Source organism: Notolepis coatsorum (genome assembly GCF_963971535.1).
Source record: "Notolepis coatsorum genome assembly, chromosome: 13".
Taxonomy (NCBI): domain Eukaryota; kingdom Metazoa; phylum Chordata; class Actinopteri; order Aulopiformes; family Paralepididae; genus Notolepis; species Notolepis coatsorum.
Window position 1 is genome coordinate 16,152,615 of NC_140177.1, and position 18,704 is coordinate 16,171,318.

General features: G+C 42.2%; 1 protein-coding gene across 1 annotated transcript in view; it reads right to left on the bottom strand.

The window, feature by feature from the left end:
• Positions 1-18,704, bottom strand: part of LOC311238667 (ras-related protein Rab-6B-like) — a 32,940-nt gene that overhangs the window by 9,490 nt on the left and 4,746 nt on the right. Inside the window, exons 2-5 of the mRNA XM_084326809.1 lie at positions 9,151-9,209; positions 6,803-6,856; positions 2,856-2,961; positions 35-146 (exon numbers count right to left, since the gene is read on the bottom strand). Of these exons, the coding sequence (XP_084182935.1) occupies positions 35-146; positions 2,856-2,961; positions 6,803-6,856; positions 9,151-9,209 (331 nt within the window). The remainder of the gene's footprint in view (positions 1-34; positions 147-2,855; positions 2,962-6,802; positions 6,857-9,150; positions 9,210-18,704) is intronic.

Here is an 18,704-nt window from a genome sequence, read left to right on the forward strand (position 1 = left end):
TGTAAACCTATTATGGGATGTGCGCTCAGCTCACCTCTTCTCCTCCAGATCTGTCTTGTTGCCCACTAGCATGATGATGACATCACTTCCTCTCTCCGTCCTGACATCATCGATCCACTTGCAGGTCTGCTGGAACGAGTTCACGTCTGCGGGAGGAAGCAGCGTCACGCGAAGCAACCACTGATCCGGGGCCAGTTAATGAGGAGCAGCAGTTCCCCAAAACAACAGTGTTGTTGCCCAAGTAGCCCAAGAGCTGTCAATCCATTAAAGTATCTAAATCGTTATTAATCGCATGACTGTCCATCAGGGGTGTAACGGTACACGTATCCGTACCAAACCGTTTCAGTACTGGACCTTTGGTTCAGTACGCGCTGTGTCCCAAACCATTGCAACGGTACATTAAAACTAGGGATGTCCAATATTATCAGACGATAGGCATTAAAATGTGATATCGGAAAATATCGGTATCGGTTTTCAAATTATTTATTTTTATTTTTTTACATTTCTATAACCTTTATTTACCCAGGCAAGCAAGTAAGAACAAATTGTGATTTTATTTATTGTAAAAAGTATGCATAATGTTGTGTTAATTCCACAACAAGAGATGTTAATGTTAATTACCTGAAATTATTCAATTTTTTTGGGGGGGGGGGGGGGGGGGAACCCTGCATATATCGGTATCGGAAATTAAGAGTTGGACAATATCGGTATATCGGTATCGGTAAAAAAGCCAATATCGAGCATCCCTAATTAAAACACTAACGGAACGCACGTGCAGACATTTTCTTTGCGTGCAGAATTGTATTCAAAACTCCAAGTTCACCCCTTCCCAAAATATAATTTGCGCAAAGGACCGGATGTTGTTCGTTCAGCCCACGCTATAATGAGGAGATTATCTGTAATTTAGCATAGCCTCATAGTGTGGCACACACACACACACACACACACACACACACACACACACACACACACACACACACACACACACACACACACACACACACACACACACACACACACACACACACACACACACACACACACACACACACACACACACACACACACACACACACACACACACACACACACACACACACCCTGTCTCAGTGCGTAAGGTGGAATTGGTGCTAGATTGAGAAGGGGCTGTCTCTCGGAGATCAAATTAATGATAGTTTACGGCATATTGAACGGACATTCATACACAGAAACGCGCCTCCGAACAAGGTGTGATAAACATGAGGGATGATTTACATTAAGTGCTAAAACAGAAAAGTAGGCTACTTACATTCTTGACGCTAGAACTCCCAAAATAGCGTTAGCATAAAAAAGAAGGTAGGCCAGCTGTAGTTTACATAGCTTGCATAAAACTGTCTCGAGGTTCCACAAGTTAATCAAAATCCGAAGTATTTCCAACCGGGGCTTGAGATGCTCAGAGTGCAAATCACTGTCTTCGCAACCATGGGACCATGACGGAAATAAGGGTTTTACTCTCTCATGTTATCCTTTGGATCCTTGTTGTGTGTTTTTTAATCCATCAATAAAATAAAATAAACCGATGGTTGCGTTTGTTCATTACTACTCGCACGTTGTTCAACTCAATGATGTTGCGTGTCTCCTATCCGTCATGCAGCGCATTCAGGCCACACCCACCGGGGGCTGTTTATTTCACTATCTAATATAATTCTTATATATCATTTAAAAAATTTAACAAGCCGATTATTCATTTTAATATAGAATATTCATTGGCAGCCCTACTTAACAGTTACTGCACACTACATCACCCCTGTCTGAGTGGAACATGGAAAGCCAAACTTTACCCCACTGTACCGTAAACCCGTACCGAACCGTGACTTCAAAACCGGGGTACGTACCAAACCGTGTTTTTTGTGTACCGGTAACACCCCTACTGTCCATAGTTAACTGTGATTAATCGCATGACTGTCCATAGTTAACTGTGATTAATCGCATGACTGTCCATAGTTAACTGTGATTAATCGCATGACTGTCCATAGTTAACTGTGATTAATCGCATGACTGTCCATAGTTAACTGTGATTAATCGCATGACTGTCCATAATTAACTGTGATTAATCGCATGACTGTCCATAGTTAACTGTGATTAATCACATGACTGTCCATAGTTAACTGTGATTAATCACATGACGTCCAGAGTTAACTGTGATTAATCACATGACTGTCCATAGTTAACTGTGATTAATCACATGACTGTCCATAGTTAACTGTGATTAATCACATGACTGTCCAGGGTTAACTGTGATTAATCACATGACTGTCCATAGTTAACCGTCATTAATCGCATGACTGTCCATAGTTAACTGTGATTAATCGCATGACTGTCCATAATTAACTGTGATTAATCGCATGACTGTCCATAGTTAACTGTGATTAATCACATGACTGTCCATAGTTAACTGTGATTAATCACATGACTGTCCATAGTTAACTGTGATTAATCACATGACCATACCGTGAGATATTGCTGAAGTAATAACTATTCATAAAGATTCATATTGCATTTTAACGTGTATTTCTTAGTCTAATAATCTAAGGATAGTATAATGCCTATAATATGATATGTCACAAATCCACTTCCTGTAACATGTTCCCAAACATTCTGATATTCTTGAAATATTCAATATGATTTTGTCTACAGTGTTTAGCAAATGTATTAGACTCAATTCTGATTGGTCAACGTTCTGAATGTTAAGACCTGTTTCACGTCCAATCATATCGCTCCGGTCGACATCGTCGATTGCTCATGGAATTAACTTCCGACACCAACAGCGCTATGGGCTAATGCTAACGATATAGACTTTGACTAATGCCACTTACTGGTGATGTCATAGACGACCACGGCGACCGTGGAGTCTCGTATGTAGCTCGGGATCAGGCTTCTGAAGCGTTCCTGGCCCGCCGTGTCCCAGAGCTGCAGTCGTACCTGCAGTACATTAACACACACACACACACACACACACACACACACACACACACACACACACACACACACACACACACACACACACACACACACACACACACACATCTTAGGTACTGTACCGTGTATCCAACAAGGATTAACACACATCTTAGGTACTGTACCGTGTATCCAACAAGGATTAACACACACATCTTAGGTACTGTACCGTGTATCAAACAAGGATTAACACAAACATCTTAGTTACTGTACCGTGTATCCAACAAGGATTAACACACACATTTTAGGTACTGTACCGTGTATCCAACAAGGATTAACACACATCTTAATCACACCACTGAGGATACACGGGCTACCGTGGACAGGGTGAGCAGCTTCAAGTACCTGGGGGCCCACATCTCAGAGGACCTGACATGGACAACACACATAGACTCAGTCGTAAAAAAGGCGAAGCAGCGCCTCTACCACCTGAGACAGTTAAGGAAGTTCAGAGTATCTGGGAAGATACTCCAGTCCTTCTACTCCGGAGCTGTAGAGAGCATCTTGACTGGAAACATCACTGCCTGGTATGGCAACAGCACGGTACAGGACAAGAAGGCCCTACAGAGAGTGGTGCGCTCAGCCGAGCGTACCACGGGTATTGCACTACCAACCCTGCAGGTCCTATACAACAAGAGGTGCAAATCCAGAGCCTGCAGGATAATGAAAGACCCTCACCACCCCAACAACAGCCTGTTCATGCTGCTGCGGTCAGGCAAACGCCTGCGAGCACCAGTAACGAGGACAGAGAGACTTAGGCTCAGCTTCTTCCCACAGGCCATCAGAGCCTTGAACACTGAACTCTCCACACACAAGCACACATGAGCACACACACAACACACACACTGTACACGCTCACACACTAGCAGCCACTTTAACATGAGCACACACACACACTCATGCTGCACACGCTCACACTACGGACACTTTACAGAAGGAAAGATCACTTTAAGAATAGTATAGCTTGAGATTGTAAATATAGCATTGTATAGCAGTGTACATAAAGACCCAATGCCTCATCCGTAGCTAACAGTGTACTGCACTGCCACAGGACCTGTGGCATGCTCTGTAAATAGCTCATGTACAGATACCGATATGCCTACTTTGTTTACTTGTTTATTGCACTATGTCGCTCTATTGGTTGGACTCTTATATTATATTATTACTTGTATTATGCACATCGTTGCGGGCGAGACCCCCCGCATTTCACTGTATACCTGTATGCTGTGACAAATAAAACTCTTGTATCTTGTCTTGTAGGTACTGTACCGGTGTATCCAACAAGGATTAACACACACATCTTAGGTACTGTACCGTGTATCCAACAAGGATTAACACACACATCTTAGGTACTGTACGGTGTATCCAACAAGGATTAACACACACATCTTAGGTACTGTACCGTGTATCCAACAAGGATTAACACACACATCTTAGGTACTGTACGGTGTATCCAACAAGGATTAACACACATTTTAGGTACTGTACGGTGTATCCAACAAGGATTAACACACACATTTTAGGTACTGTACCGGTGTATCCAACCAGGATTAACACACAGTTGTTGATTAATCAGTTGGTTTAGTCTTAGTTAACTAAGGCTTTGTTAGTTGGTTTAGTCTTAGTTAACTAAGGCTTTGTTAGTTGGTTTAGTCTTAGTTAACTAAGGCTTTGTTAGTTGATTAGTCAGATGGTTTAGTCTTAGTTAACTAAGGCTTTGTTAGTTGATTACTCAGTTGGTTTAGTCTTAGTTAACTAAGGCTTTGTTAGTTGATTACTCAGTTGGTTTAGTCTTAGTTAACCAAGGCTTTGTTAGTTGATTACTCAGTTGGTTTAGTCTTAGTTAACCAAGGCTTTGTTAGTTGATTAGTCAGTTGGTTTAGTCTTAGTTAACTAAGGCTTTGTTAGTTGATTAGTCAGTTGGTTTAGTCTTAGTTAACTAAGGCTTTGTTAGTTGATTAGTCAGTTGGTTTAGTCTTAGTTAACTAAGGCTTTGTTAGTTGATTACTCAGTTGGTTTAGTCTTAGTTAACTAAGGCTTTGTTAGTTGGTTTAGTCTTAGTTAACTAAGGCTTTGTTAGTTGGTTTAGTCTTAGTTAACTAAGGCTTTGTTAGTTGATTAGTCAGATGGTTTAGTCTTAGTTAACTAAGGCTTTGTTAGTTGATTACTCAGTTGGTTTAGTCTTAGTTAACTAAGGCTTTGTTAGTTGATTACTCAGTTGGTTTAGTCTTAGTTAACCAAGGCTTTGTTAGTTGATTACTCAGTTGGTTTAGTCTTAGTTAACCAAGGCTTTGTTAGTTGATTAGTCAGTTGGTTTAGTCTTAGTTAACTAAGGCTTTGTTAGTTGATTAGTCAGTTGGTTTAGTCTTAGTTAACTAAGGCTTTGTTAGTTGATTAGTCAGTTGGTTTAGTCTTAGTTAACTAAGGCTTTGTTAGTTGATTACTCAGTTGGTTTAGTCTTAGTTAACTAAGGCTTTGTTAGTTGATTACTCAGTTGGTTTAGTCTTAGTTAACCAAGGCTTTGTTAGTTGATTAGTCAGTTGGTTTAGTCTTAGTTAACTAAGGCTTTGTTAGTTGATTAGTCAGTTGGTTTAGTCTTAGTTAACTAAGGCTTTGTTAGTTGATTAGTCAGTTGGTTTAGTCTTAGTTAACCAATGCTTTGTTAGTTGATTAGGCAGTTGGTTTAGTCTTAGTTAACTAGGGCTTTGTTAGTTGATTAGTCAGTTGATTTAGTCTTAGTTAACTAAGGCTTTGTTAGTTGGTTTAGTCTTAGTTAACTAAGGCTTTGTTAGTTGATTAGTCAGTTGGTTTAGTCTTAGTTAACTAAGGCTTTGTTAGTTGATTAGTCAGTATGTTTAGTCTTAGTTAACTAAGGCTTTGTTAGTTGATTAGTCAGTATGTTTAGTCTTAGTTAACTAAGGCTTTGTTAGTTGGTTTAGTCTTAGTTAACTAAGGCTTTGTTAGTTGGTTTAGTCTTAGTTAACTAAGGCTTTGTTAGTTGATTACTCAGTTGGTTTAGTCTTAGTTAACTAAGGCTTTGTTAGTTGATTACTCAGTTGGTTTAGTCTTAGTTAACTAAGGCTTTGTTAGTTGATTACTCAGTTGGTTTAGTCTTACTTAAACAGGGCTTTGTTAGACAATTATTATTTATCTTTTTTAAGATTCTTTATTTAGTATTAAAGCTTTGCTTTTGCTTCTAGTTTAAGTCTATATTTATAACTGTTCAGCACTATATCTAAAGAGGCCCTTCTGCGTGACTGAATAATGACAAGCACACCTCTGTTCAGCACTAGATCTGAAGAGGTCCTTCTGCACGACCCCGTGGGAAACTGTTACATCAACTAATCGATTAGTCAACAAAGTCCTATGACTATTGGTGAACTGAAGGAGGACAGCTAAAGATCAGGAGACCAGACTGCATGTCCATATCACTCAGCCCTACAGGGGGGACAGCTAGAGGACAGGAGACCAGACTGCATGTCCATATCACTCAGCCCTACAGGACACTAGCTTGAGCTCTGCTTGATGATGTCATTGGTCTGTGAGGGGAACAGTAATGAACCAAATCAAATCAAAAGATTAGTCAACACTGAGGATACAATAGGTTGTTTTCTTACTCTAGAATGCATTGACTGAAACTGTAAATACAATATGTTACAGTAATGTGATAAGTGTATGTAGGCGTGTGTATACACACAAACACACCCACCTGTTTGTAAATATATATTTTCAGATAGAACATAAAGGCACAAAATAAAGGTGATGAATGAATGAAGTAATCAATCAATAAACGAAGGTTTCCTACTGTCCGGTCTTCCAGGTACATGGTCTTTGATAAAAAGTCGATCCCAATGGTCGCCTGCGATAGAAAAACAAACGGGAGAGGAGAAAGTTAGCATCGATAGCAACAACAAAAAATTCACTATTTTACGGATTTGCCAGATAATAGATTCATGGATTATAGAATAGAATAGAAGTACTTTATTGATACCGAGAGAAATTCAGCATTACAGATCGCTCACAATAAACATTTAGGTATAGTCAAAAATCACAAATCACACATAAGAATACAAATACAGTCAGGTTTTTTAAAGATATACATTCTAAAATATACAGCTAAAAGTAATTAAGTGTAAATTAGTTGACGACTGGTTCCCGTGAGAGTGTTTACAGCTACAGTAGGTTCCTGTGAGTGTTTACAGCTACAGTAGGTTCCTGTGAGTGTTTACAGCTACAGTAGGTTCCTGTGAGTGTTTACAGCTACAGTAGGTTCCTGTGAGTGTTTACAGCTACAGTAGGTTCCTGTGAGTGTTTACAGCTACAGTAGGTTCCTGTGAGTGTTTACAGCTACAGTAGGTTCCTGTGAGTGTGTTTACAGCTACAGTAGGTTCCTGTGAGAGTGTTTACAGCTACAGTAGGTTCCTGTGAGAGTGTTTACAGCTACAGTTGGTTCCTGTGAGTGTTTACAGTTACAGTAGGTTCCTGTGAGTGTTTACAGCTACAGTAGGTTCCTGTGAGTGTGTTTACAGTTACAGTAGGTTCCTGTGAGTGTTTACAGCTACAGTAGGTTCCTGTGAGAGTGTTTACAGCTACAGTAGGTTCCTATGAGAGTGTTTACAGCTACAGTAGGTTCCTATGAGAGTGTTTACAGCTACAGTAGGTTCCTGTGAGTGTTTACAGCTACAGTAGGTTCCTGTGAGTGTTTACAACTACAGTAGGTTCCTATGAGAGTGTTTACAGCTACAGTAGGTTCCTGTGAGTGTTTACAGCTACAGTAGGTTCCTGTGAGTGTTTACAACTACAGTAGGTTCCTGTTAGTGTTTACAGCTACAGTAGGTTCCTGTGAGTGTTTACAGCTACAGTAGGTTCCTGTGAGTGTTTACAGCTACAGTAGGTTCCTGTGAGAGTGTTTACAGCTACAGTAGGTTCCTATGAGAGTGTTTACAGCTACAGTAGGTTCCTGTGAGTGTTTACAGCTACAGTAGGTTCCCGTGAGTGTTTACAGCTACAGTAGGTTCCTGTGAGTGTGTTTACAGTTACAGTAGGTTCCTTTGAGAGTGTTTACAGCTACAGTAGGTTCCTGTGAGTGTTTACAGCTACAGTAGGTTCCTGTGAGTGTTTACAGCTACAGTAGGTTCCTGTGAGTGTGTTTACAGTTACAGTAGGTTCCTTTGAGAGTGTTTACAGCTACAGTAGGTTCCTGTGAGTGTTTACAGCTACAGTAGGTTCCTGTGAGAGTGTTTACAGCTACAGTAGGTTCCTGTAAGAGTGTTTACAGCTACAGTAGGTTCCTGTGAGTGTTTACAGCTACAGTAGGTTCCTGTGAGTGTTAACAGCTACAGTAGGTCCCTGCGTCGCCTCCACGCGTCTCAAATACGTCCCACATCGGGCCAACAAAATGTCTTCCTTTATCATTAGCTGTTTACAACAGAGAGGCCCCCACCATTAAAGAGCACCAAACCCACAAAGGGCCGATAAGGAAAGAGAGGCAATACGTGATGAAATCGAATCAGGCTGGAAAACTAATTTAATTTCTATTGCCCTCAGGACTCCATCACTTAGACCTGCTCTGTGCTTCCAGTCTGTGAAAAGCTGTGGAAAAAGGACACTTAAAGGGAAATCCCACTGATTGTAAGAATTCACATGTGTTTTCCCTATTGTCTAGTGCAGCCAAATCAATATTTGGGTGCATGAACACGTCTCTTCCAAATGTGTAAAAGGATTATAATAATCAGATTGTTAAATGTAGGAGGATTATAGTAATCAGATTATTACATGTAAAGGGATTATAGTAATCAGATTATAAAATGTAACAGGATTATACTAATCTGATTATTAAATGTAGTTTCCGAAATTCCCCCAAGGGGATAAATAAAGGAATATCTTATTTTATCTCATCGTATCTCATCTCTCATATCATATCTCTTCTCATCTCATCTCTCATATCATATCTCATCTCATCTCATCTCATTTAATCTCATCTCATCTCATCTCTCATATCATATCTCATCTCATCTCATCTAATTTAATCTCATCTCATCTCATCTCATATCTCTTCTAATCTCATCTCTATCATATTACATCATATCATATACAGTATCATCCCATCTCATCTCCTCTCATGTGGAAGGTGTGTGTGCTGGTGAGGCTCACCTGGTAGGTGTTGTCGAAGCTGTCGTACATGAACCTGGTGATCAGAGACGTCTTCCCCACTGGAAGACAAACACCAGAACAAAAGATACATCAACACATTTCAGGAGTAATAGATTACAAATGTAACAGTAGTATAGTAATGTGATTATTAAATGTAACAGTATTATAGTAATGTGATTATTAAATGTAACAGTATTATAGTAATGTGATTATTAAATGTAACAGTATTATAGTAATGTGATTAATAAATGTAACAGGATTATAGTCATCTGATTATTACATGTAACAGGAGTATAGTAATCTGATTATTAAATGTAAAATGATTATAGTAACCCGTTTATTAAATGTGTAAATGTAATGTAAATGTGGATTATAGTAATCTGATTATTAGATATGGTGGCCGTAATCCATGGAAGTTATTGTACAAACAAAAAACACAGCAATCAGATTATAGAAAAGTCTTCTTCTCGAGAAAACACAAGTGTTTGATGTAACAAAATGACACTGGATTCCAGTCAAGAACACATGAATATGTACCAGTCAAACCACTGGTAAATAACATGAATGAATACCAATAGATACAAGTCATTGACTAAACAAATGAAATCAATACTCTAATTGCTATGGCCTGAGAAATGTGTTTATGACAGGCTTATTAGGATAAACATTTGGTCAATGTAAGGCCTGATTAGGAAAACACTCACCATCAACCAGACAGTGAATCTAATGATGAGCATCATCTGGGATATAATATGGCTGCATTCTGACCAACTTTAACAGCATGCAAATTAAGCCTTTCAGTCCAGATTACTATGTATACAGGATAACTTGTGTCCGACCGAATACACTGTGAACAATATCTTCACTTTACTTTATTTACCAGGGTTGGTTCGCTGAGCACAGATGCTCTTTTTCAGCAATGCCCTGCTTCACACTCACACAGTTCCATGTGACATTCACACCTAGAAGCTTCCCAGTACAACCACAGTCTGACACTGTTGACCACTAGGAGCTGCCAAGTACAACCCCAGTCTCACACTGTTGACCACTAGGAGCTGCCCAGTACAACCACAGTCTGACACTGTTGACCACTAGGAGCTGCCCAGTACAACCACAGTCTGACACTGTTGACCACTAGGAGCTGCCCAGTACAACCACAGTCCGACACTGTTGACCACTAGGAGCTGCCCAGTACAACCACAGTCTGACACTGTTGACCACTAGGAGCTGCCCAGTACAACCTGCCTGGCACTGTTGACCACTAGGAGCTGCCCAGTACAACCACAGTCTGACACTGTTGACCACTGGAGCAGTTGCGGGTCAAGTGCCTTGCTCAAAGGCACTTCAACAGTGGGTGTTGAGCGAGGGGAGACCTGGGGATTGAACCGCTGTGAATGGTTTAAAAGCGGCGTCACTGTTGAACCACTGCACAAGTGCATCTAATATTAATGGTATTCGATCGCAGACATCTTGGTCGCAAACAACGTTACTGTAGTATAGATAACTGTAGTATAGCCTGGCCATGTTCACATCTACAGCACAGTCTAAATCAGAGAGATTACTGTAGTATAATAATAACTTTATTTGTATAGCACTTTTCATACAGAGGTTGCAGTTCAAAGTGCTTATAGCCTGTGCCCTGTCTATACAGCACCCTTTTAAATCAGAGGAGAGATCCCATAGTTTGTGCCGATATCAGACATTCCATCTGAGGGAACAAGGACATCACATGACTCATAACATTCTAGCTTCTCATGCAATATAATGTAATGACACTAGCACAACATGATGGTGTTAAACCTTAGACTCTAAGGTATGAGTGTGTGTGAATATAATGAGTATGTGTGTCTAAACATTAGACTCTAAGGTATGAGTGTGTGTGAAGATAATGAGTATGTGTGTCTAAACCTTAGACTCTAAGCTATATGTGTCTAAACCTTAGACTGTAAGGTATGAGTGTGTATCTAAAGCTTAGACTCTAAAGTATGTGTGAAGTTATGAGTATGTGTGTCTAAACATTAGTCTAAGGTATATGTGTCTAAACATTAGACGCTAAGGTATCAGTATGTGTGTCCAAACCTTAGACTCTAAGGATACATAGTTTTCTCATCTTTGAATATGCTAAAGGAAAATCTGTCTGTACTGTTCTCCTATGTTCTGTTCTGTTCTCCTATGTTCTGTTCTGTTCTGTTCTGCTCTATTATGTTCCGTTCTACCGTGTTCTATTCTATAATTTTCTGTCCTGATGTAGTATGGCCGTTTCTACTCTGTTCTATTCAATTCTGTTCTGCTGGACTCTACTTTGTTCTGTTCTATTCTATTCTATTCAATTAGATTATGTTCTGTTCATCCTACAATAGGAGGTGCTGGTTTCTACCACAGCAACACCAATCTGTTAATCCTGTCTAATGGATTGTATCACAAGGCCCAGGAGTCATCAATACGTGTATTTTGGAACCTTTAATTACTGATGGTAGAGTCAGTGTGCAGCTCAGCGATGCCCCACTTCACACCGTTACACACATTGACACGAGGGAGCTGCCAGGTACAACCACAGTCTACCGTCAGTCGCTGACTAGCTTCCCTGGAGCAATCGGGGTGCCTTGCTCAAGGGCACTTCAGCAGTTGTTGAGGAAGGGGCAGAGCGTTATTCAGTGATTCCCCCACACCTAGACCTTCTTCTAGGAGTCGAACCGGCGATCTTCTGGTCACAAGCCGACAACCTGGTCACAGCAACACATATCAATATCAACAGCAGCAGGATGTTTTTACTCCTGATCAACGAGGAAGCAGTAAGCTAACCCTAACGAGGAGGCAGGAAGCTAACCCTAACGAGGAGGCAGGACGCTAACCCTAGCGAGGAGGCAGGAAGCTAACCCTAGCGAGGAGGCAGGAAGCTAACCCTAGCGAGGAGGCAGGAAGCTAACCCTAGCGAGGAGGCAGGAAGCTAACCCTAACGAGGAGGCAGGACGCTAACCCTAGCGAGGAGGCAGGAAGCTAACCCTAGCAAGGAGGCATAAAAAAACCAACCCAGAACCCCACCGTCATAGCCAACTATCGCCCTGTCTCTCTTCTCTCCTTTCTTTCTAAAACACTTGAACGTGCTGTATCCAACCAACTTACTGCTTATCTCTTACAGAATGACCTCCTAGACCCCAATCAGTCTGGCTTCCGGACTGGCCACTCCACAGAAACGGCCCTCATTGCGGTCACAGAGGCACTTCACTTAGCAAAAGCGAAAGGCCTCTCCTCTGTCCTGATTCTCCTAGATCTATCTGCAGCCTTCGACACAGTCAACCATCAGATCCTCCTCGCGGCCCTCGCAGGAATGGGAGTGGCTGGATCTGCGCTGACATGGCTGACATCATACCTCAATGACCGCTCCTACCAAGTGTCATGGAGAGGGACTCTGTCGGCCACCCGCCCCCTCCGGACGGGTGTCCCCCAGGGCTCGGTCCTAGGACCCCTTCTCTTCTCCCTCTACACTAAATCACTGGGTAACATTATCACGTCTCATGGCTTCTCATATCATTGTTATGCTGATGATACTCAACTCTTCCTCTCCTTCCCTCCCTCAGATATCCACGTCTCTGAGCGGATCTCGGCCTGTCTGTCCGACATCTCCGCCTGGATGACGACCAACCACCTCAAACTGAACCTAAGCAAAACAGAATTGCTCCACCTGCCGGCCAAATCCTCCCCCCTGACCGACCTCTCCATCACAGTCGAGAATGCAGCTGTGACCGCATCGCCGACCGCCAAGAACCTTGGTGTTGTCCTCGACGACCAGTTGAACTTCTCTGCTCACATCGCAGCGACAACCAGAACCTGCAGATTCCTCCTGAGCAACGTCAGAAGGATACGCCCCTTCCTGACAAAAGAAGCCACCCAACTCCTCGTCCAATCAACAGTCATCTCCCGCCTCGACTACTGCAACGCACTGCTAGCTGGCCTCCCGGCCACTGCCACCAAGCCTCTTCAACTCATTCAAAATGCAGCGGCCCGCCTGATCTCAAACCTACCGAAGTCGGCCCATGTCACCCCACTTCTTAGGGACCTGCACTGGCTCCCCATTGCTGCACGTATCCGCTTCAAGGCCCTCGACCTAGCATACCGTGCGGCAAAGGGAACCGCTCCCGCCTACCTCCGGTCAATGGTCTCTAACTACACACCCTCAAGACCCCTACGCTCTGCATCTTCTGGCCGCCTCAGATCTACTCCTATCCAAGCTCCCGGAGGGTCATCAAAGAGAAGCCGCCTATTCTCAGTCCTTGCCCCACAATGGTGGAATGAACTACCCATCCCAGTTAGGACAGCCGAATCCCGTCCAATCTTTCGCCGTCGACTAAAGACTCACTTCTTCAACCATTATCTGAAATGATATAAAAAAAAAATTAAAAATCTAACCCCGACTAACCTTAATGTCATGCACTTGTCCTAATAAACTAACCTACACTGTAACACGCAACACTTTGATGAACATTGTTACTCAGCTGATAGAGTTATACCCTTCTTGCTGTCTTGTCGCACAGAACTTGTAAGTCGCTTTGGATAAAAGCGTCAGCTAAATGACTAAATGTAAATGTAAATGTAAGCTAACCCTAGTGAGGAGGCAGGAAGCTAACCCTAGCGAGGAGGCAGGAAGCTAACCCTAGCGAGGAGGCAGGAAGCTAACCCTAACAAGGAGGCAGGAAGCTAACCCTAATGAGGAGGCAGGAAGCTAACCCTAACGAGGAGGCATGAAGCTAACCCTAGCGAGGAGGCAGGAAGCTAACCCTAGCGAGGAGGCAGGAAGCTAACCCTAGCGAGGAGGCAGGAAGCTAACCCTAGCGAGGAGGCAGGAAGCTAACCCTAGCGAGGAGGCAGGAAGCTAACCCTAACGAGGAGGCAGGAAGCTAACCCTAGCGAGGAGGCAGGAAGCTAACCCTAGCGAGGAGGCAGGAAGCTAACCCTAGCGAGGAGGCAGGAAGCTAACCCTAGCGAGGAGGCAGGAAGCTAACCCTAACGAGGAGGCAGGAAGCTACCCCTAACGAGGAGGCAGGAAGCTAACCCTAACGTAGAGGCAGGAAGCTAACCCTAACGTAGAGGCAGGAAGCTAACCCTAACGAGGAGGCAGGAAGCTAACCCTAACGTAGAGGCAGGAAGCTAACCCTAACGAGCACCAGTGACTTACAGCATAGCATGGCTGCTATCTGACAGGATTTAAATTCCCTGTAGGAATTACAACGTAGTAGTATAGCCTGTCTGATCCCCATCTACAGCACTGTTTTAAATCAGAGGAGAGATCCCATAGTTTGTGCTGATATCAGATAATCCATCGGAGGTTCATTCTAGCTCCTCATGCAATATAATGTAATGACACTCGCACAACACAACAGTGTTAAACCTTAGACTCTAAGGTATGAGTGTGTGTGTGAAGATAATGAGTATGTGTGTCTAAACATTAGACTCTAAGGTATGAGTATGTGTGTCTAAACCTTAGACTCTAAAGTGTGTGTATGTGTGAAGTTATGAGTATGTGTGTCTAAACCTTAGACTCTAAAGTGTGTGTATGTGTGAAGTTATGAGTATGTGTGTCTAAACCATAGACTCTAAAGTGTGTGTATGTGTGAAGTTATGAGTATGTGTGTCTAAACCTTAGACTCTAAGCCTTAAACCTAATGAGCACCAGTGACTTACAGCACGGCTGGTATTTGACAGGATTTACGTGATTTTTTTTTACTGTCTTTATCTTTTCATATTTGATGATATAATTGTCTTGGTGCAATTTCATTCAAAAGAAATACTGCTGCAAGAGACATCTTTTGATTAACTTAAAAACATTCATATATATACAGTATATGTATATTTTACAATATGTAAATAAAGTGTGGACGATGGTAGGGCTGGGCGATATGGCCTCTAAATGATATCACGATATTTCACGATACACGATATATATTGCGATATTTTGACATTTCCCCTAAAGCACTTAAAAATGCTTGATTTAACCCTTTGATGGATACAGTCACACCAATATGATGATTATATAAACCTCTGTTGTCAAGTCTCGTCAATATAACCCCCCCCCCCCACCCCCCCCTTATGGAACTGGTGTCGTGGATCACTCCCCTGTGAGCATTTCCAGGGTTAGCGGCTAACGTTAGTTAGCTTAGCTTAGTTAGCGGCTAACTTAGTCACCGCCTCTCCGTCTCTGGGTGTGTGTGTGCGTGTGTGTACGTGACGTAAATTGGACGAGTGTGTCTGTGTGAGGGAGAGAGAGGAAAGTGCTGCGCTAAAGTAAGTCTCATCTCAGCCGCGGCAGCTTAGAAACTGACGTGAGGTTTTGTGCAAAACATCACGATGTCCACGATATGTTGAAAAAGTGTATTGTTAATGAACTGTACCCGATATTTATTTAATATCGTCATATTGCCCACCCTTAGACGATGGTATTGTAAAAATCCATACCGTTGCATGGATCCATGACGGTGTACCTTCTTATCTGGATACCTGTCAGCCCTGCTGCATAGCTGCTCTTAGTCCTATCTCATCAACCTCGCCTGTATAATAAACACATGAGCCACATTGTACCAGATCTAAACGCTGTTGTGCAGCAGCTGAATTGGCTTTCTAACTCCAGAGGTAAACAGAACCATGGATGATGGCTTCAGTCAAAGAAGAGCGCAGGTTCAAATCTTGCGTTTACAGTGGATCTCTCAAAATCCCATTTGCAAACAAATATTGTACAGCTACTGACGTTTTATACAGTAATTACTAAACGGTCTCACTACAATAGTAATCACTAACACTACAGTGACATGGCTACTATGGGGACTAACATCAGCACACATGAAGACAGTTGGTTACTATGGGGACTAACATCATCATCACATGAAGACAGTTGGTTACTATGGGGACTAACATCAGCACACATGAAGACAGTTGGTTACTATGGGGACTAACATCATCATCACATGAAGACAGTTGGTTACTATGGAGACTAACATCATCATCACACATGAAGACAGTTGGTTACTATGGGGACTAACATCATCATCACACATGAAGACAGTTGGTTACTATGGGGACTAACATCATCATCACACATGAAGACAGTTGGTTACTATGGAGACCAACATCATCACACATGAAGACAGTTGGTTACTATGGGGACTAACATCATCACACATGAAGACAGTTGGTTACTATGGAGACTAACATCATCACACATGAAGACAGTTGGTTACTATGGGGACTAACATCATCACACATGAAGAGAGTTGGTTACTATGGAGACTAACATCATCATCACACATGAAGAGAGTTGGCTACTATGGGGACCAACATCATCATCAGACATGAAGACAGTTGGTTACTATGGGGACCAACATCATCATCAGACATGAAGACAGTTGGCTACTATGGGACCCGTCATCACACATGAAGACAGTTGGTTACTATGGGGACTAACATCATCATCACACATGAAGACAGTTGGTTACTATGGGGACTAACATCATCACACATGAAGACAGTTGGTTACTATGGAGACTAACATCATACCCACATGAAGACAGTTGGTTACTATGGAGACTAACATCATCACACATGAAGACAGTTGGTTACTATGGAGACTAACATCATCATCACACATGAAGACAGTTGGTTACTATGGAGACTAACATCATCATCACACATGAAGACAGTTGGTTACTATGGGGACTAACATCATCACACATGAAGACAGTTGGTTACTATGGAGACTAACATCATCACACATGAAGACAGTTGGTTACTATGGGGACTAACATCATCACACATGAAGACAGTTGGTTACTATGGAGACTAACATCATCACACATGAAGACAGTTGGTTACTATGGAGACTAACATCATCATCACACATGAAGACAGTTGGTTACTATGGGGACTAACATCATCACACATTAAGACAGTTGGTTACTATGGAGACTAACATCATCACACATGAAGACAGTTGGTTACTATGGGGACTAACATCATCACACATGAAGACAGTTGGTTACTATGGAGACTAACATCATCACACATGAAGACAGTTGGTTACTATGGAGACTAACATCATCATCACACATGAAGACAGTTGGTTACTATGGAGACTAACATCATCACACATGAAGACAGTTGGTTACTATGGGGACTAACATCATCACACATGAAGACAGTTGGTTACTATGGAGACTAACATCATCACACATGAAGACAGTTGGTTACTATGGGGACTAACATCATCACACATGAAGACAGTTGGTTACTATGGGGACTAACATCATCACACATGAAGACAGTTGGTTACTATGGAGACTAACATCATCATCACACATGAAGACAGTTGGTTACTATGGAGACTAACATCATCACACATGAAGACAGTTGGTTACTATGGGGACTAACATCATCACACATGAAGACAGTTGGTTACTATGGGGACTAACATCATCACACATGAAGACAGTTGGTTACTATGGAGACTAACATCATCATCAGACATGAAGACAGTTGGTTACTATGGAGACTAACATCATCACACATGAAGACAGTTGGTTACTATGGAGACTAACATCATCACACATGAAGACAGTTGGATACTATGGGACCCGTCATCACACATGAAGACAGTTGGGCTCATTGAGTTTTCCATTCATACCCAGTGTATGCAACTCCAAGATGCCAGTATGCAGAAATAATGCAAAATAACGCATTTGCACTGCATGCAAAACAAAGCTGTTTTTTGGCCAGAACTGCATGGCAATAGCATAAAGAGATGTGTGGGTACCAATAGAACATCCAAGAACCTAGAACATTCATTCAGATATTTCGAGGTCAGAGGTCAAGGGACCCCTTTAAAATGGCCATGCCATTTTTTCCCCTCACCAAAATATTTCCTAACTTTGGAGCATAATTTAGCCTCCTTCCCAACGAGCTACACATGGTTGACATGCTTGCTAGCATGGTGGTCTAGTTTCATGTGATACCAGTATCTTCACTCTAGCTTTAAATTGAGCTGCTACGGCCTCTGAAACACAGTCGTGTTGGGTTCATTAATGTGGGATGCCAGCGTCCCAACCACTAGGGGGCCTGATACCAGGCTAAAACAAGGCATCTGATACCAGGCTAAAACAAGGCATCTGATACCAGGCTAAAACAAGGCATCTGATACCAGGCTAAAAAAGGCATCTGATACCAGGCTAAAACAAGGCATCTGATACCAGGCTAAAACAAGGCATCTTATACCAGGCTAAAACAAGGTATCAGATACCAGGCTAAAACAAGGCATCAGACAGTATGATAACAGGCTAAAACAAGGTATCAGACAGTATGATACCAGGCTAAAACAAGGCATCAGACAGTATGATACCAGGCTAAAACAAGGCATCAGACTCTATGATACCAGGCTAAAACAAGGCATCAGACTCTATGATATCAGGCTAAAACAAGGTATCAGACTGTATGGGGCGGCTATGGCTCAGGGGTAGAGCGGGGCGTCCAATGATCGAATGGTTGGTGGTTCGAATCCCGCTCAAGCCCATGTC